Source organism: Eucalyptus grandis, chromosome 1 (assembly GCF_016545825.1).
Source record: "Eucalyptus grandis isolate ANBG69807.140 chromosome 1, ASM1654582v1, whole genome shotgun sequence".
NCBI classification, from domain to species: domain Eukaryota; kingdom Viridiplantae; phylum Streptophyta; class Magnoliopsida; order Myrtales; family Myrtaceae; genus Eucalyptus; species Eucalyptus grandis.
The window spans coordinates 8,068,967-8,088,598 of NC_052612.1; the positions used below are offsets into that span (position 1 = coordinate 8,068,967).

Genomic DNA, 19,632 nt, shown 5'->3' on the forward strand with positions numbered 1-19,632 from the left:
TTAGATCAATTTAGTACATACTATACAATTTGAGGAAAGAGCACTGTATTTATAGTAAGCAAAATTGAACTTTTAATTCCAGTGAATTTTGTATGGATCCCACGTGAACCCATCAAATTTAGTGATTTAGATTAACTTAGTACATACAACACAATTCTGACGAAAACTTGAAAATGAGGTAATGTCGTACTTATATTAAAGGGAATCTAGACTTTTAATTCTAGTGAGCCCATTAAATTTAGCAATTTAGATCAATTTAGAACATGCAGCACACAAACCAAATAACTTATGCTCAGAAACACTATATAAATTTAGTTATTATTTTTAGGAAAATATTGTCTAAATTATTTATTTTCTGCAAAATATAATGCATCTTAGTAAGAAGAAAATATGCAATGATCAGAACCCTTCACACTCAGTCTCCCTCTCTCTATATATGTCAACTTCAATTCAGCCTCTTCTCTTCACTCCCAAGTCCCAGAGACCAACTTCATCACTACTACTCAAGTCTTTCCAGATCATCGCTGCCTTCTCAGTTTCAGCAACTCTGTTAGGATCCAATCATGGGTGTCATCACTTTCAACTTAGAGCTCACGTCCCCCATTCCCCTGGCCAAGATGTTCAAGGCTGCTATCCTCGACGCCGATAACCTCCTCCCCAAGGTCCTCCCACAAGCTGTCAAGAGCATTGAAGTCCTCGAGGGCGATGGAGGTCCCGGGACCATCAAGTTGATGACTTTTGGTGAAGGTTAGTCCATCCGTATTAGGAACTTATGATTGCTCTGAATCAAGGCGGATTCAACCTTATGGAACACTATAATGAACATTGAAAATGATAGAGATATGACTTGATTACTTAAGATGTTTCTAACCATTTAACTTTACACAAGTGATTATGTGACTCAATTTTGATCTGGCAAAGTCAGGCTATGTCTAAGTCAATCATATTGGATTGCGGTCGGAACAATTGGGTTAATTCCTAAATGGCTTGATCGACACCATGAAGATCGGTGCTTGTGATATTGAAACTTGCGAGTTCTAAATGTGAATGTGACTTTTTGTTACACTAATAGGCAGTCAGTACAAGACAGCGAAGCACAAGGTCGAGGCCCTGGACAAGGAGAACTTCACCTACTGCTACTCAATCATCGAGGGCGAAGTGCTGGGCACCACCTTTGAGAAGATCAGCTATGAGGTGAAGATCACCGCGTTGCCCGAGGGAGGCTCATTGTTGAAGAGCACGAGCAATTATTTCACCGTTCGCGAGGTGGACATCACCGAGGAGGAGATCAACGCCGGGAAAGAGAAGGCGTCCGCGATGGTCAAGGCCATCGAGGATTATCTCGTGGCAAACCCTGATGCCTATTGAGCCGATCTCATCGCTATCTTTTATTGTTTATGTAATGTGTTAAATATGTCTGGTTGTGCTGAACTAAAAAGGAGACACGAAGAGTTTGAGTCTCTCTGTTTGGAGCTAAGCATGTTAGGCTGGTGAGTGTTGTTGTTCTTGTCTTTGCTGAGAATAAGAGAATAAAAGGTGTGACAGGACTCTGGTTCAGTGGTTTTGTGGAATTTGGTAAACTATGCTACGTGTTTATACAAAGCTTGTAGAATGAAATTCTCTAATTTTAGTACTTTTTTTTACAAGGAGAGAATTCATAAGTTACAAATGAAATGCCAAATGACCAATAAAAGAGCACACTTTGGCCCGATATTTCGAATTTGGACTAACATCTAAAGCTATTAATGTGGCACAATCTTTCATAAACCACAATATGTAAGAATGTTAAGGAAAAGTACATTCTTATAATATATCAAAAAAGCTATTGAAAAACATAGTTGAATGTGTCTAGGGTTTGGACTTATCTTATTACAACACTTGGGCTATTTGAAATTCTATTTAAGCTAATCCTATCATATCTCTTGATGGGGACATTGGGTTAGAGATCAAATGATTCAACGATAATAATACCAAAAACCAAAAAGAAGAAGAAGAAGAAGAAGAGAAGCAAAATATAACGGAAAAGCAGGCGGCCCCACCTCCCCCCAACGTAGACGATAAGCTGATCCTTAGACACCCTTTGGCCGACCCAATTTTGACCCAGTCAAAACGCCGGTGTTAGTGAAGTTTGAATCAACCTTAATGTTGTAATCGGTGTCGTAGCGGAAGCGGATCGTAATTTTACAATTATATCGGGAGCTATAAAAATTGATCGAAATAAAACGAGGAATAATAAAAGAAAAGAACACAAAATTTACGTGATTCGGTCCGAATGTCGAAACCTACGTTTACGGGGAGAGCTAGCAAATCAATCCACTATAAATCGAAAAATTATAGGATTACAATCATACATACACTCAAGTGTTTCTCAGTCCTACCTTATACCCGATACCCACAATATTTAATAAAAACAATTCACTGAACTTGACTCCACACAAATCTCTCTGAGCTCACGTCTCTTGCTCTCGGTCTCTCGAGCTCTTTTCCTTTCGCTCTCTCTGCCGAGCTCTATATTTTCGCTCTGTCTCAAGCTTCAGACGTCTTCACCCTTTATCGGTTGAAGGGAAGGAAACAAAATAATATTGTGCTCCAGAATTGTCAAAACGGCGCCGATCTTCAAAGCATGTGCCTCCGTGCAATTAATGAGAGCATGTGAGCGGATGACCAGCATGCACTGACACACGTAGAACTTCTGCCTCCCCTCTTTCTTTATTAATAAAAACAAGAGAAGCCCACAAAATGACCAAGAAGAGAGGGTGAATTCGGCGCCTACGTGATAGGCTTCTGAAGCAGCAAGTGTTGACCAACTCTTTTCTGCGAGCATGCATGCACATGGCCATGTGCATGCATTTAATGACGTAGAAGAAACTTGGACGATCAACTCTTCAGAAATCATGCTGACAAGTGCGAGGGGCCACAAAAATCAACACACGCATTCGTGGCCTCCATTTCCAACGTGCAGAGGCTCATATCTAGGGCTGAATTCTTTCGGCTCCTATCCTAGGCCATTTTTCATCAAATGCTCCGCGCACACGTTTCTTATTTCAGCATGTAAATATTATGTACGAATCGGGTATTGTATATAAACTCAAACTCGAGACATAATTTAACACTTAACCCAATTGAACGGCCTTGCTCGATGCATTTGAACAAATCTACTGTGACATTAGGGCATTGCTTAAGAAGAAATACAAATTATATGATGTTAATATAGTATGACATGCTGACGTGATATTACTAATCAATCAAGGATTCTCATTTACTCCATATCAAACAACATTCAATTAATACACTTTTCTCCAAATAAGGGTATTTCCTTGTAATATCTATTCGGCAAGTCACGTAGTAGTCCGACCAAATCGTTATTAGATCAAACTCCATAACAATCAATTCAAAGGGATGGCCGCCCATGTGAACATGAGAACGTGCTCTCTCTTGTGTTCATCTTTCTGAACATCATCTTTGACATTTCAACTTGAATCTGAAATGGACCGAAACCATTTTCATGACCAAAAGAACAAAAGAGACCAACTTATTTACTCTTTTACATTCCTTTAGGCTGCAAATCCTTGACCATTCTATTTTCCTCAAACGTGACTCTTGCCAAACTAAGCCTACCTATTCACATAATTCTAACCATAAATAGGAGGCATCGACAGGACTCAGAAGCATATCACTTCTTTGAGGTTATTTCTTTCTCATCGCTTTGCTAATAGCCATGGGGGCAACCAGCATCACACAAGAGCTCACATGCCCGATTGCTGCGGCTCGCATGTTCAATGCCTTGATCATCGAGGCGAATGCCCTGATCCCAAAGCTCCTTCCTCAGTTCATAAAGAGCGTGGAGCTCGTGCAAGGCGATGGAGGAGCCGGGAGCATCGAGCAAGTTAACTTCACCGAAGGTACGTAGACTCAGCATACACCATTCTTTTGGATCCTCTCTCTAGTGATGAGTTCAGTGAATTTATTTCTCATTCGGTAACAAACGCAGCTAGTCATTTCAAGTATGTGAGGCACCGGATCAATGAGCTCGACAAGGAGAACTTCGTTTGTAGGTACACGATGATTGAGGGTGAGGCACTGGGCGACAAGCTCGAGTCGATTGATTATGAGGTCAAGTTTGATGCCGCCAGTGACGGAGGGTCAGTGTGCAAGATGACCAGCAAGTACAACACCAAGGAGGCATTTCAAGTTGAAGAAGAGGAGATCAAGGCTGGGAAGGAGAAGGCCATGGCCATATTCAAGGTCGTGGAGTCTTACCTCCTAGAGAACCCACAGGCCTACGCCTAGGACATGTTCCGACGCCCTCCTCGTTAAGAATATTGTTTGTAATTCTTTGCCATGATTTAGGTTTACACATAAGAATTTGTTGAGTGTCATACAAAAGCTCTTGCTCTCAAGAAGAGCTACCATATCTTCTTTACTTTTGTCTAGTGATTTTGAGCGACCAAATTTTGATCTGCAGCATTTAGAGCTCGCCAGAGTCATGAAAACCAAGTTCTTCGAAATCGGATTTAACTTGTGGAGCTTGGACAATTGGAACGTCAGATAAACAGAAATGAGCAACTGCATCTCTTTTTTTATTTGCGATCATATCGACACTACATGCAGACCAACAACTTATAGTATCCAGTGATTTGAACTCGATTTGGATTGAGATGTAGAGAAACTCTGCAAAATCGAAAATATGATCAACCGAGAACACTGCAAAAATTGAAAATTGAATACAGCAGCCATTCTCGTGTCTCCCTTTTGAACGTATCAACTTTCGTTGTTTGTTTTACCTGAACAGACGAGTTACCATTTGGGAACTTGGAATTCGATCGTCATTTCTCATGTTTTCTGTATAAAACCATATCATTTTAATGTTGTCAAATGTCTCAAAAGCGACCTCTTGGCTTTAGCTAAGTTCACTTCACATAATAACTAGGTTTAGAACCTTTGATAATTATAATTAAGTATACAGCAGATGATGTCAAAATGCCAAAATGGCTTTTAGGGAAGATGGTCATCTAAAGTTTCCAGATCTCAGATTTCTGGAATTATAGCTAAAGAATGTGACATGCACTCTGTCAATTTATCGAGGGTAATATGTAATGTTCTTCTCTTATGCTGCATTTGGTCGCTAAGAAATAAAGTCAATAAGGATATATTAAGATTAGGCAAGAAGTCCTGCAGATTTTTTATATCATATTCTTTGGTCGAGTAAACACTGGATACAAGTACAGATACAGATATACTGTCCAGTCGAACGTTTGATAGATGGAGGATGTGATTGTCTAATTAAAGAAACAATTTTCCGGAGAAGTACATATACAGAGATGTAATCCACCATAGGGCGACAACCACTAGTGCAACGCCGAGGCTGGGTGGTCTCTGTCGTCATGGTGATTGCCTGAGACCAGCATACGTGGTCGGGATCATAAAATTTTGTAGGGCACGAGACTGGCAAGCATGCGTATGAATTTCTCCTGGGGCAGCTGCAACTTGACCAGTGGCTTGTCCCAAGCGAGCATCTCCATCTTGAGCAAGTTTCATGCTACAAAGCGGCAAAAGCACCCCACTAAAATTGATGTCTAGAGGAACAAAGCTACCTGTAATGAGTCCATGGAAACTCTTGATCACGATCAGCAGCAAAATTTCCAGTAAATTGCGTATATAACCTAGAACAAGTGGTTCTTATTTGAAACAGCAAAATAGTCCGTATACAAGATGCTTTATGGAACTCACTTTCTCGCGGTGGAATATAAAACTTCACTTCACCTATTCTTAGCCCCCCTAATTACCCCAACAATCCGAAATTTATGAAGATGCAACAAGACGAATCAAATCTCGCCCCAACAAGAACAGCTACCTCCTACGATTTAGAGCTTCTACTCATCTGTATCATCCTTAGTTTGTCCGGATTCATCCTCATCCCTATAAAAGACGTGATCGATGTGTTCATTCTCATCATCACTTTCATCAGCCTGACCCTCGTAAAGAGAATCTCTAGTTTGATCATGTGTGGCCTTGTCAATCTGTTGGAAGACAACGTTTACCAAAATTATAGACTGTCAAGCTCAAAAGATTATCTGAAGCAAAGATATAAAGGGCCTAAACCTGAGCGACAACAAGCTGCAGCTGACCAGCTAAATGTAGTCATGGGGTTGGATGGCTGTCCCTCTAGCTTCTACAGTCTACAAGGGATACGATAATTATATAAATCATACCATCAACCATAACCCGAGAACAGTAAATAACGTGAAGCTCTACGGAGAGTCCGAGAACCAAAATAATTTAGATGAAGCAAAAAAAGAAACTAATGCAATTCTTTCATATCATTGTTGATGCAACCTAGACCTAGAGAAAAGATAGACAAGATTTTTCCTAGAACCAGAGATTACAGAATTCTCCAGAGCTCTAGCCATAATTACCCCTTTCCCTCATACCACTTTTACAATTCAATGAAATCGACAGATGTAAAGGCGGTTTAAGATATTTATGAATAGAGTTTGCATTAGCAGCAGCCTTTTTTTTTTTTCATTTTTTTAAATAGATTTCTAACTTAGAAGCCTGTGAATTCGGAAATAGTTTCATCGTATTAGACATTTATGAGAAATGTATATAACAACCCAGCCCGAATTACCCTCATCACTTACATTGGTTTTAGCATTCAACTAAAGCATATAGAATATAATGTATACATGAAACTATAGAACTTTATCCTAACCCAGATTGTGGGGTCCAATTTTGTGTTTCTAAGTTTAGACTTGTGAAATAACTTTATGATGAGATAGTCACCAATTTGAATAGAAAAGATATTTGACCACTTTGATTCTAAACTCAAATAAACAGAACTCCTATTCTAAGTAGTCGGTTGAAAGACTTGAGTAAGCTTTTACTTGCCCAGCAATAGTTTTGAAGCAACCATGTCTCACCTAGGTATAGAGAACTACTATACTCTCCTAACCTGCGGTGGCCTAAGTAGCATTGACATTGACACGTGACACAACACGACACGACACGACACAACACGATACGCCTCCACGTTATTTCTCAAAAAATAGAGAACTCCAACACATTAAGACATGTTGTATATTAAAAGTATATTTTTATATATACCTAATAAATTGTCATTTTTATAATTATTTAATCAAATTAATTTGATTTAAATTCACAACTAAATAAATAAATTATATAAAAAAAGAGGCTAGCATGAATTTCACTAAAAATATTAATTTAACATTTGTTAATATTATTTATTGTTTTAATTTGATAAATTTAACTCCATTCTAACAATCCATATAACTTGGAGGGAAAAAAAAAGGAATCCACATTCTCGGTCTTGCATGTTAGAAGAAAAGAGAAAAAAAAATTGAGGGGTGACTTATGTATCACATTAAGTGAAAGTTAGAAGAGAAGAAAGATGAGGTTTTTCTTCTTCCACCTTTTTTTTTTTTTTTTTACATATTTACATTTAGACTCCTTCTTTATTAAAAATAAATAAAATTGACTCAGTGCGTGTCAAAATCACCTATCAGAATTCTAAAGTTGTGTGTTGGAATTTCGAACTCGAGTATTGGAGAGCGTCAAGAGTTGACTAAATATCAAATTTTCTGAAACCTGTTAATTGAGTATTGGAAAGTGTCGAAAAGTGTCGAGAGTGTCAAACATATGTTGGAGTGGCCGACATGACACAAAGGTTTTCAGATAGTATCAATGCTTCCTAGGTGGTAGCTAGCTTCGAAGAACTGACGTGGTGTTTAGCTTCACCACCGACAAGCCCCCCGATTCTCATCCTATCTATTTCTTCCTGGATAGGAGGGAAGACAAGGGATTACAATGGGAAGTCCAAACCCTCAGAGAGTCCAAACCTTGAGGGGTTCTTCCCCATAAAGAGTCCATTGAGCCATTTAAAGAATTGCTCAAGTCCCGAATAACTTTATGATGAGATAGTCACCAATTCGAATAGAAAAGACACTCAACCACACTGATTCTAAACTTGAATAAATAAAACACCTATTTTGAAAAAAACACTTGAAAAAGAAACAAGAGATAGGCTAACCTTTGATCAAGAAAAGCATGGAGTAAGCTCTTGCTTACCTCAGGAAGCTGATTTATATAGATGCTTACATTGCAACATACTCATGGAATCATTTCATGCAACTGGTTAATTAACCTTTTGGCCGAGGAGAAAAGGATTTGTCTTGGGATCATTCCCGATTAGAAAAAAGGACCCATCTTAGTTGTCAATTTGCTTTTGATAATCAGACAAAACTAGGAACAAGATAATATCACAACAATAACATGCAGACCAGTCACGCATGGAGAGGGCCAAAGGGTTAGAGGCTGAACAAAGGAGAGATGCTTTTAAGGAAAATGGCCAAAGCTTCCCTCCCTCTCTCTAGAGTCCATTAAGAGATAGTTAAAACTCAAAATTTAAAAAATAAAAAAAAAGAAAAATTGAGTTGGAAAATCTTTATGTTGTTTTAGCAAAAAAGGAGGATAATTAAATTAAATTCAATCATAAAGTTAATCATTTGTCGAATGGGTAATTTATTGGGTTTTGAGGGGTTTAGCTTTTTTATTTTTTTATTTTTATTTTTTATTTTCATCGGGGGGTTTAAATTTTTATGGGAGAGAGACGGTTTCAAGACAAGGGAATAATTTGCTTTTCCACCAAATGCAATTAAGCGGAAGTTACTCTATGGCCAAATTTATGGAGGGTCAATGTTTGTACAGGAAAATGATACAAATGATCCCTAAACTTTAATCTAATATACAAGTGCTTAAACTTTTGATTTGTTTAATAACTGAATTTTTATATATATTCAATTAATCCTGAATTATATAAAATATTTAATGTTGTCTATGATCTTAAATTAATGAAAGACTAGATTGAACAATTTTATATAGTTTAGGGGCTATATTAAACATATACAAAAAATTCTAAGGACCATATTGAGTAAATTAAAAATTTGTAGATCATATTGCAAATTAAATCAAAGTTTATGGATTATTTGTGCAATTATCCACCTTCTTATCACTATAAATATCAACTTTGTACTTTGCCTCCATTCGAAGCTCCTTCTTTTCATTGCTTTCTTTCTTTCTTTGAGATTTTTATCCCTTTTCAGTTTCAGCAAATTCTATTTGGATTCAATCGATGGTGGAAGTTACTCTCAAGGCCGAGATCACGCACCCGATCCCTAAGGCCAGGTTGGTCAAGGCTTTTCTAGGAGCAGGTGGCTTCTTCCCCTATAACCTCCTGCCGGCCATCACAAATGCTGACATCCAGGAGGCAATCTTTATCGAAGGTACTTGATCAATTAAAATGTTCCTCACCATTAAAATTGCATATCCAATTGCATTACAGTTATAAATGGGCATGATCCCTAGATGGCCTGATTGACAACACTAAGATCGGTGCTCATGATGTTGAAAAAAAAAAGAAGAACAAAAAACAGATATTGAGATTATGTGATGTTTACTAAGCTCAAGTTTCTTCATCTTAATTCCTATCTAATGATCTAGAACGTAATCCTAGATATGAAGAAAAAAAGGCCCTTTTTTTTTTACTTGCATAATTTTTCTATGTTCTTACTTAGAATTTTATTTATTGTACATCCTTATTTATTATATGAATTTAAAAAAACAAAAACAAAGGAAGATTTTGAAAAAAATAAATAAAAATAACAAGTCATCAATGGAAACGGAAAAAAAGAAAGGGATTGGAACCTTTGGTACGAAAAACTCATAGGACGGATCGGCGCGAATGTCACTTTTGTTACTTCTATAGGCAGACAGCGCAGGACGGTGAGGCACACGGTTAAAGCACAGGACCAGCAGCCCTTCCTCTACAACCACTCGACCATCGATCGGGATGAGCTGGGCAAAATCTCCAAGGAAATCAGCCATGAGGTGAAGATCACTGCGTTGCCCCTGGAGGGTGGCTCGGTCTGTAAGTACGCGGGCAGGTACTTCACCATCGGCCAAGGGATATCCCCGAGGAGGAGATGATGAGGGCCATGAGAGAGAAGGCGTCCGTGATGTTCGAGGCCATTGAGGCTTATCTGGAGTGCCCGGACGCAGTCCTGAGTAAGTTCTCCGCCAAGGGGATATCACGGAGGAGGAGATGATCAGCGCCATAAGGCAGGAGAATGCTAGTTTGTTCGAGTCAGGCTAGTTGAGTACTGTTCTTGTCTTGTCGTCGAGGGAGTGTGTTCGTCTTGTCTCTTCGCGAATATGATGGTTTTGGGAAATGTTTTGTAAAATTGCTGTACTTGCTTCGTTCGCAAAGCCCGGATGAAGTGTTTTTGGAGTAACCTTTCGTCCGATGTGGTCCTCAATTGAATGATTTTAGCGTGCGGCCCGGTTTTTCTTTCTTTTAAATTTTTTTTTATTTTGGTCTCAGATAGTTGCGTGTGCCCCCTCTGAGTTTGATGCACATACAGCCTAATTTGGATCGGGACATTGAAACCCTGCAAAACTGAATAATTTAAAACCAAATACAGCAACCATTTTTGCTTCTCCTTTTGAACTCCTCGCCTTTCGTTGTTTTTCTCTTACTCAAACGAACTCGGAATTCAATCGCATCATATTCCATTTTTCTTTGTAAAACTGCGTATCATTTTAACGTTATCAAATGTCTCAAAAGCGACCTCTTGGCTTTAGCTGACTTCACTTTACATCATGACTGGGTTCAGAACCTTTGATAATTATATCCAGCATACAGCAGATGATGTCAAAATGCCAAAACGGTTTTTAGGTTGCCAGTGCAATGGTTTGAGGACATCTAAAGCATCCCACGTCAGTGAGATGGTCACCTAAAGTTTCCGGGTCTCATATTCTGGAATTATAGCTAAAGAATGCGACATGTATTCTGTCTACTCGTTGAGGGTAAAATGTCATGTTCTACTCTTATATGGCATTCGGTCGCTAAGAAATAAAAGTCGAAAAGCATTCGTTAAGATCGAACACATTCCTTGTACGAGAAAACACCAGATACAAGGACAGATACAGATAACAGTCAATAGAGTGTCTGATAGACGGATGATATGATTGAATAATTGAAGAAATGAATAACCATTTTTCATGAAAGTATAAATAGAGATGCCATAATCCGCTGTGAGAAAAGGGCATCTCTTCTTCTGGCCATAACCACTAACCACTACGACGACGGCCAGTCTGTGGTGGTCTCTGTCGTCATGGTGATTGCCTGAGACCAGCACACGCGGTTGGGATCAGAAAATTTGTGGAGGGCACGAAATTGGCAGCATACGTATGAATTTCTCCAGGGGCAGCTGCAACTTGACCAGTGAGTTGCCCCAAGCGAGCATCTCCATCATGAGCAAGTTTCACACTACAAAGCAGCAAAAACAAATCCAACTCAAACTGAATGTTTAGAGGAAAAATGCTACGTGCAGTGAGTATGGAAAATTTAAAGCCACAATTAGCACATGGAAACTCTTTATCATGATCAGCAGTAGAACTTCCAGTAAATTGCGTATATAACCTAGAGCTGTTCCTGTTCAACTGGTTCTTAATCGAAACAGCAAGATAGTCTATATATAAGATGCTTTTTGGAATTCAGTTCTCGCGGTGGAACATAATACTTTAACCTGAAAATGTAATCAAAGAAAAAGTCTTACAGTCTTTCACTTCACCTGTTCTTTACCCACTAATTATCCCAACAATCCAAAGTTTATGAAGATTCAACGCGGCAAGTCAAATTCAACACCAGCAAGAATGACTACCTCTTAAGATTTAGAGCTTCTACTCAACATCTGTATCATCGCTAGTTTGTCCAGATTCAACCTCATCCCCGTAAAAGACGTGATCAATGTCTTCATCCTCATCATCACTTTCATCAGCTTGACACTGGTGAAGAGAATCTCTAGTTTGATCACGCGTGGCCTTGTCAATCTGTTGTAAGACAACGTTTACCAAAACTAGAGACTCTCAAGCCAAAAGATTATCCGTAGCAAAGATATAAAGGGACTAAACCTGAGCGACAACAAGCTGCAGCCGACCAACTAACTGCAGTAGCGATTGAATGGCCGTCCCTCTAGCTTTTGCAGTCTGCAAATGAAACAATAATTATATAAATCATACCATCAGGCAACCATAACCCAAGAACAATAAATAAATGAAAGCTCTATAACTATTCCTAAGAACAATAAATAACGTGAAGCTCTATGGAGAGTCAAAAGAAGTAAAATAATTTAGATGAAGTAAAAAAGAAACCAATGCAATGCAATTTTCAGGCCATTGTTTATGCAACCTACACCTAGAGAAAAGATGGACAGGATTTTTCCTAGAACCAGAGATTACAAACTCTTTAGATCTCTAGCCATAATTACCCCTTTCCCTCGTACTACTTTACAATTCAATGAAATCCACGTGTATAAGGGCGATATAAGATATTTATGAACATAGTTTGCATCAGCAGTAACCATTTTTCTTTCTTAGATTTCTAACTTAGAAGTGTGTGCATTCGGAAATAATTTCATCGTATTCGTTAAATTATATCTCGAGTTTAAGGACTTGCTAAACACGACCTGCTTGGATAAGTTTTTTCATATTTTAACCATTTGGATAAGTTATTCATATTTAATGGAGAAGACATCTTTTTCTGTTGAAGAAAATAGCACAAGAAAGGAAATCCGCTTTAGGTCCGTACAGTGGACGTCTTCTTCAAATCCTAATCCTGTGATTGGTCGGTCAACAAAGGAGTAATTCATTGGACTCCTTGTAGCTGCACAAAAGGAAATAAAATAAAAGAAAATTAAGGATTTTTCTTGAGTGAAAAAGAGCCGCGCAAGAAATAGCCGCCAGGGGGTTTTCGTGGGTGGTATAGACGCTGCACAGAGAAGATTCAAGAAGCCGATCAGAGGACTTCTTGGACGCACGAAGGAGTTGTCTCTCGGCCGCACGGACGTGAATATACAGTAATTTCTTGTCGTGAGTTTACGTCTAATTGAGTATTTATTTGCAAACATTTTAGATTTGAGCTTAAATTTAGGTGGGAAATACTGGAGTGTGTGAGCGATTGTAAATTTGATTTTCCGATTGTAGTGGATTATTTGCTACTAGCTTTCTCCATACACGTAGGTATCGATACTCGGAATCAAACCATATAAATCTCTAGTGATCTATTATTCCTCCCTTATTTCTTTGATTTTTTCGCATTGACTTCATATTAATATCACAACAATATTAGACATTTACGAGAAATGTATATGTTATGACACAACCCCAATTACCCTCCTCCCTTACATTGATTTTAGCATTCAACAGAAGTACATAGAAAATAATGTATTCATGAAAATGTAGAAATTTATCCTAACCTACATTGTGGGGTCCAATTTTGTGATCCTAGGTTCAAATTCGTGGAATAACTTTCTGATGAGATGGTCAGTGATTCGAATAGAAAAGACACTCCACCATAGTAATTCTAAACTTGAATAAACAAAACTCCTATTCTAAGAAAAGCACTTGAATAAGAAACAAGAGATAGGCTAACCTTTGATCAAGAAAAGCATGGAGTAAGCTCTTGCTTACCTCAGGAAGTTGACATATAGATGCTTACATTGCAATAAACTCATGGAATCATTTCATGCAACTGGTTAATTAATCTTTTGGCCGAGGAGAAGGGATTTGTCTTGGGATAATTCCCGATCAGAAACAAGGGACCCATCATAGTTGTCAATTTGCTTTTGATGACCAGACAAAACTAGGAGCAAGATAATATCATGACAATAACGTAGTCAATATTTTCTGGCAAAGGGTTAGAGGCTGAACAAAGGAGAGATGCTTTTAAGGAAAATGACCAAAGCTTGCCTCAATTTAAAAAAAAAAAAATGGGTTGCATAAGCTTTATGTTGTTTTAGCAAAAGAAGGGAGATAATTAAATTAAATTCAATCCTAAAGTTAATCATCTGTCGTATGGGTAATTTATTGGGTTTTGAGGGGTTCAACTTTTTATGGGAGGAGAGATGCTTTCAAGGAAAACAAATAATTTGCTTTTCTACTACATGCAATTAAGCGGAAGTTACTCCATGGCGAATTCTTGGAATGTTGATGTTTGTATTAGAAAATGACACGAATGATCAATGAACTTTAACCCAATGTGCAATATGGTTTTTGGACTTTTGGTACATGTTTAATTAGCCACTGAATTATATGAAAATATTCAACGGTGTCTCTGATCTTAAATTAATGAAGGACTACATTAAACATTTTCAAATAGTTCATGGACTATTTTAAATATTTATCAAAACTCCAAGGACTACATTGAATAAATTAAAAGTTTAGGGACCACATTATACATTGAATCAAAGTTTTGGGATCATTTGTATCATTATCCCATTTCTTATCACTATAAATATCGACCTTTTACTTCACCTCAATTCAAAGTTCCTTCTCTTCATTGCTTTCTTTCTTTCTTTTGAGATTTTTACACCCTTTTCAATTTAGCAAATTCTATTCGGATTCAATCGATGGTAGAAGTTACTCTCAAGGCCGAGATCACGCACCCGATCCCTAAGGCCAAGTTGGTCGAGGCTTTTCTCGAAGCCAAGGGCTTCTTCCCCCACACCCTCCTACCAGCCATAAAAAATGCCGACATCCAGGAGACGATCTCTGTCGAAGGTACTGGATCAATTGAAATGTTCCTTACCATTAAAATCACACATCAATCATATTGCATTACGGTTATAATTGGGCGTGATCCCTAGATGCCCTGATCAACAACACTAAGATTGGTGCTCATGATGTTGAAAAAAAAAGTGGAGATTGTGTAATGTTTATTTTCAAGCTCTTTGTTTACACTCTCTTTCATTTTTGGATTCCTATCCAATGAAAAGGAGGTAATCCTTTTTCTTGAAAAATAAAAAGGCTTTTCAATTTTTTTCTTGCATAATTTTTCAATGAACTTACTTAGGATTTTATCTATTGTACATCCTTATTTACTATATGAAATAAACAAAAAAAAAAAAACAAAAACAAAAACAAAGAAAAGTTTTGAAAATAAATATAAATAAAATAACGAGTCATTAAGGGAAATGGAAAGAGAGGGATTTGAACCCTCGGTACGAATAAACTCATACAACGGATTAGCGCAAATGTCACTTTGGTTACTTTTATAGGCAGACAGCGCAGGACGGTGAGGCACACGGTTAAAGCGCCGGACCAGGAGCCCTTCCTCTACAACCACTCGACCGTCGATCGTGATGAGCAGGGCAGAATCTCCAAGGAAACCAGCCATGAGGTGAAGATCGTTGCGTTGCCCCTGGAAGGTGGCTCGGTCTGTAAGTACGCGGGCAGGTGCTTCACCGTCGGCCAAGGGGATATCACCGAGGAGGAGATGATCGGGGCCATGAGAGAGAAGGCGTCCGTGATGTTCAAGGCCATCCTGGATTATCCGGAGGCGAAATCCATGAAACCCAGTAAACCCAGTCTGGATTATCCCACTGCGTATTGGCCCAGTAGTCCTGATCCTGTAATCGCTCCGCCAAGGCGATATTTGTGAATATGATGGTGGTTCTGGGAAATGTCTCGTAAAATTGCTCTACTTGCTTCCTTCGCAAGCCCATATGAAGTGTTGTCCGAATAAACTTTGGTCCGATGTGGTCCTCGATTGAGTGATTATCGTAGCGTGCGGCCCCTGTTTTCTTTCTTTTTCTTTTTTTTCCTTTTGCTCTCGATAGTTGCGTGTGCCCCCCTTTGAGTTTCATGATACATACAGCTTAATTTGGATCGGGACGTATTGAAGCCCTGCAAAATCGAACGAATAATTTAAAACCGAATACAGCAACCATTTTCGCTTCTCCTTTTGAACTCCCTTTGCCTTTCGTTGTTTGTTCTCTTACACAAACGAACTCGGAATTCAATCATCATATTCCACTTTTTCTGTGCAAAACTGCCGCATCATTTTAACGTTATCAGATGTCTCAAAAGCAGCCTCTTGGCTTTAGCTGACTTCACTTCACATAATGACTGGGTTTAGAACCTTTGATAATCATATCCAGCATACGGCAGATGATATCAAAATGCTAAAATGGTTTTTAGGTTGCCACGTGGTGTGAGGACATCTAAAGCATCCCAGTTCAGTAAGATGGTCATCTAAAGTTTCCGAGTCTCAGATTTTGGAATTATATCTAAAGAATGTCACATGTACTCTGTCAACTCGTGGAGGGTAAAATGTCATGTTCTACTCTTATGCTGCATTTGGGCACTAAGAAATGAAGTCTTAAGATCGAACAAGAAGTCCTGCAGATTTTTTATATCATATTCCTTGTATGAGAAAACACCGGAGACAAGGACAGATAGAGATAAACAATCAATAGAGTGTCTGATAGACGGATGATATGATTGAATAATGGAAGAAATAATTTTCAGGAAAGTATAAATAGAGATGCCATAATCCACTGTAAGGCAATAACCACTACCACGACGGCTAGTCTATGGTGGTCTCTGTCGTCATGGTGATTGCCTGGGACCAGCACACGTGGTCGGGATCAGAAAATTTGTGGAGGGCACGAAATCGGCAGCATATGTCAGAATTTCTCCTGGGGCAGCTGCAACTTGACCAGTGAGTTGGCCCAAGCGAACATCTCCATCATGAGCAAGTTTCACACTACAAAGCAGCAAAAACAAATCCAACTCAAACTGACGTTTAGAGGATAAAGGCTACTTGCGATGAGCATGGAAAACTAAAAGCCAGAATTAGCACATGGGAACTCTTGATCATGATCAGCAGTAGAACTTCCAGTAAATTGCGTATATAAACTAGATCTGTTCGCGTTTAACTGGTTCTTAATCGAAACTGCAAAATAGACTATATACAAGATGCTTTATGGAACTCAGTTCTCGCGGTGAAATATAAGACTTTAACCTGAAAATGTAATCAGAGAAAAAGTCTTACAGTCTTTCACTTCACCTGTTCTTTACCCACTAATTACCCCAACAATCCACAGTTTATGAAGATGCAACGCGGCAAATCAAATTTAACACCAGCAAGAATGACTACCTCTTAAGATTTAGAGCTTCTACTCAACATTAGTATCATCGCTAGTTTGTCCATATTCATCCTCATCCCTGTAAAAGACGGGATCGATGTCTTCATCCTCATCGTCACTTTCATCAGCTTGACGCTTGTGAAGAGAATCTCTAGTTTGATCACGCATGGCCTTGTCAATCTGTTGTAAGGCAACGTTTACCAAAACTAGAGACTGTCAAACTCAAAAGATTATCTAAAGCAAAGACATAAAGGGCCTAAAGCTGAGCAACAAGAAGTTGCAGCCCACCAACTAACTGCAGTAACGATTGAATTGCCGTCCCTCTAGCTTTTGCAGTCTGCAAAGGAAACAATAATTATATAAATCATACCCTCAGGCAACCATAACCCAAGAACAATAAATAATGTGAGCTCTATGGAGAGTCTGAGAAGTAAAATAATTTAGATGAAGCAAAAAAGAAACCAATGCAATTCTTTCAGGCCATTGTTTATGCAACCTCCACCTAGAGAAAAGATGGACAGGATTTTTCCTAAAACCAGAGATTACAGAACTCTTCACATCTCTAGCCATAATTGCCCCTTTCCCTCATACCACTTTTAGGATTCAATGAATTAGACGTGTATAAGGGCGAGATAAGATATTTATGAGCAAAGTTTGCATCAGCGCTAGTTATTTTATTTTATTTTTAGAGAATTCAAACTTAAGAAGTGTGTGAACTCGAAAAATAATTTCATCGTATTTGTTAAATTATGTCTTGAGTTTGAGCATTTGCTAAATGCGACGTGCTTGGATAAGTTTTTCTATATTTGAACCGTTTGGATAAGTTTTTCATATTGAGTCGTGAAGATTTCTTTTCTGTCGGAGAAAATAGCACGGGAAGAAAATCCGCTTTAGGTCCGTACAGTGGACGTCTGAACTCGGAAATAATTTCATCGTATTTGTTAAATTATGCTCTCGCGACCTCTCGTTTCGGGAGTGTCCACGGGCACCACGAGCAACGGAAGAGTACCGAGCAGGGGATGGGCGGGGGAGGAAGAGAATCAGCCTCTTGAGGGCCTTTTTGCGTGGAGGAGGAAATGCAACTTGCTCCCGACAGCCAGAGACATGGATTGCTCTTCATAAGATATTTATGAGCAAAAAATAGCTATTTTTTTTTAGATTTCTAACTTAGAAGCATGTGAACTTGGAAATAATTTCATCGTATTTGTTAAATTATGTCTCGAGTTTGAAATCCTAATCCTGTGACTGGTCGGTCAACAAAGGAGTAATTCATGGGACTCCTTTAGCTGCACAAAAGGAAATAAAATAAAAGAAAATCAAGGATTTTTCTTGAGTGAAAAAGAGCCGCACGAGAAATAGCCGCCAGGGGGTTCTTCGTGGGTGGTATAGACGCTGCACAGAGAAGATTCAAGAAGCCGATCAGAGGACTTCTTGGACGCACGAAGGAGTTGCCTCTTGGCCGCACCGACATGAATACACAGTAATTTCGTGCCGTGAGTTTTCATCTAATTGAGTATTTATTTGTAAATATTTTGGGTTTGAACTTAAATCAAGGTATGAGAAACACTCGAGCGTGTGAGCAATTATAAATCTGATTATTGATTATAATAGATTATTTTCTACTAGCTCTCTCTGTGTATGTATGTACTGATACTTGGACTAAACCACGTAAATCTCTGATGTTCTATTATTCCTCGCTTATTTCTCTAATTTTTTCACATTGACTTAATTTGTGAGATCCTATCATTTCCACGTTAATATCACAACAAGTATTAGACATTTACGAGAAATGCATATATTATGACACAACCCCAATTACCCTCATCGCTTACATTGGTTTTAGCATTCAACAAAAGTACATAGAAAATAATGTATTCATGAAACTATAGAAATTTATTCTAACCCGGATTGTGGGGTCCAATTTTGTGGTTCTGAGCTCAGACTTGTGGAATAACTTTCTGATGATATGGTCAGCGATTCGAATAGAAAAGACACTCAACCACAGTGATTCTAAACTTGAATAAACAAAACTGCTATTCTAAGAAAAGCACTTGAATAAGAAACAAGAGATAGGCTAACCTTTGATCAAGAAAAGCATGGAGTAAGCTCTTGCTTACCTCAGGAAGCTGACATAAAGATGCTTCCATTGCGATATACTCATGGAATCATTTCATGCAACTGATTAATTAATCTTTTGGCCGAGGAGAAAAGGATTTGTCTCGGAATAATTCCCGATCAGAAACAAGGGACCATTATAGTTGTTAATTTGCTTTTGATAATCAGATAAAACTAGGAACAAGATAACAATAACACGCAGACCAGTCAGCATTTCCTGGTAAAGGGTTAGAGGCTGAACAAAGGAGAGATGTTTTTAAGGAAAATGGCCAAAGCTTCCCTCCCTCTCTCCGGAGTCCATGAAGACAAAGTTAAAACTCAAAATTAAAAAAAAAAATGGGATCGCATAAGCTTTATGCTGTTTTAGCAAAACAAAGGAGATAATTAAATTAAATTCAATCCTAAAGTTAATCATTTGTCGTGTGGGTAATTTATTGGGTTTTGAGGGGTTCAACTTTTTATGGGAGGAGAGATGCTTTCAAGGAAAATAAATAATTTGCTTTTCTACTACATG

The 19,632-nt window shown here is 38.4% G+C and overlaps 5 protein-coding genes across 6 annotated transcripts in view; 4 read left to right on the forward strand and 1 right to left on the reverse strand.

Moving 5' to 3' along the window:
* The first annotated feature begins 563 nt into the window (after window positions 1-563).
* Window positions 564-1,368, forward strand: LOC104438411 (major allergen Pru av 1). Its single transcript, XM_010051590.2, has 2 exons — window positions 564-747; window positions 1,073-1,368. Exons 1-2 carry the CDS (start codon window positions 564-566, stop codon window positions 1,366-1,368), a joined length of 480 nt encoding a protein of 159 aa, XP_010049892.2.
* A 2,302-nt stretch (window positions 1,369-3,670) lies between these two features.
* On the forward strand, window positions 3,671-4,512 carry LOC104438326 (major strawberry allergen Fra a 1.08). Its single transcript, XM_010051476.3, has 2 exons — window positions 3,671-3,902; window positions 3,992-4,512. The coding sequence occupies exons 1-2, from the start codon at window positions 3,719-3,721 to the stop codon at window positions 4,288-4,290; spliced, it is 483 nt and encodes a 160-aa protein (XP_010049778.2). The 5' UTR covers window positions 3,671-3,718; the 3' UTR covers window positions 4,291-4,512.
* A 4,594-nt stretch (window positions 4,513-9,106) lies between these two features.
* Window positions 9,107-10,002, forward strand: LOC104438237 (major pollen allergen Car b 1). Its single transcript, XM_010051371.3, has 2 exons — window positions 9,107-9,299; window positions 9,782-10,002. The coding sequence occupies exons 1-2, from the start codon at window positions 9,149-9,151 to the stop codon at window positions 10,000-10,002; spliced, it is 372 nt and encodes a 123-aa protein (XP_010049673.2). The 5' UTR covers window positions 9,107-9,148.
* Window positions 10,003-11,170: 1,168 nt separating this feature from the next.
* The window catches only part of LOC104436824, a 28,965-nt gene continuing 20,503 nt past the window's right edge, over window positions 11,171-19,632 (reverse strand). The window contains exon 13 of one of the 2 annotated variants that reach the window (XM_039306335.1): window positions 11,171-11,344. The gene's annotated coding sequence lies outside the window, so the exon portion shown is untranslated. Of the gene's footprint in view, window positions 11,345-16,595; window positions 16,622-19,632 lie in introns of those variants that run through there. The other variant, XM_039306337.1, reaches the window with a different exon arrangement.
* Window positions 14,389-15,638, forward strand: LOC104436798 (major strawberry allergen Fra a 1.08-like). Its single transcript, XM_010049662.3, has 2 exons — window positions 14,389-14,634; window positions 15,132-15,638. The coding sequence occupies exons 1-2, from the start codon at window positions 14,484-14,486 to the stop codon at window positions 15,512-15,514; spliced, it is 534 nt and encodes a 177-aa protein (XP_010047964.2). The 5' UTR covers window positions 14,389-14,483; the 3' UTR covers window positions 15,515-15,638.

What these genes read in the sequence shown, in the direction of transcription:
- LOC104436798 (XM_010049662.3), top strand. Translation starts at nt 14,484, where the DNA reads ATGGTAGAAGTTACTCTCAAGGCCGAGATCACGCACCCGATCCCTAAG. An exon ending in GGAGACGATCTCTGTCGAAG is followed by an intron (nt 14,635 to 15,131) that starts GTACTGGATCAA and finishes TTACTTTTATAG; the next exon opens with GCAGACAGCGCAGGACGGTG.
- LOC104438411 (XM_010051590.2), top strand. Translation starts at nt 564, where the DNA reads ATGGGTGTCATCACTTTCAACTTAGAGCTCACGTCCCCCATTCCCCTG. An exon ending in GTTGATGACTTTTGGTGAAG is followed by an intron (nt 748 to 1,072) that starts GTTAGTCCATCC and finishes TTACACTAATAG; the next exon opens with GCAGTCAGTACAAGACAGCG.
- LOC104438326 (XM_010051476.3), top strand. Translation starts at nt 3,719, where the DNA reads ATGGGGGCAACCAGCATCACACAAGAGCTCACATGCCCGATTGCTGCG. An exon ending in GCAAGTTAACTTCACCGAAG is followed by an intron (nt 3,903 to 3,991) that starts GTACGTAGACTC and finishes TAACAAACGCAG; the next exon opens with CTAGTCATTTCAAGTATGTG.
- LOC104438237 (XM_010051371.3), top strand. Translation starts at nt 9,149, where the DNA reads ATGGTGGAAGTTACTCTCAAGGCCGAGATCACGCACCCGATCCCTAAG. An exon ending in GGAGGCAATCTTTATCGAAG is followed by an intron (nt 9,300 to 9,781) that starts GTACTTGATCAA and finishes TTACTTCTATAG; the next exon opens with GCAGACAGCGCAGGACGGTG.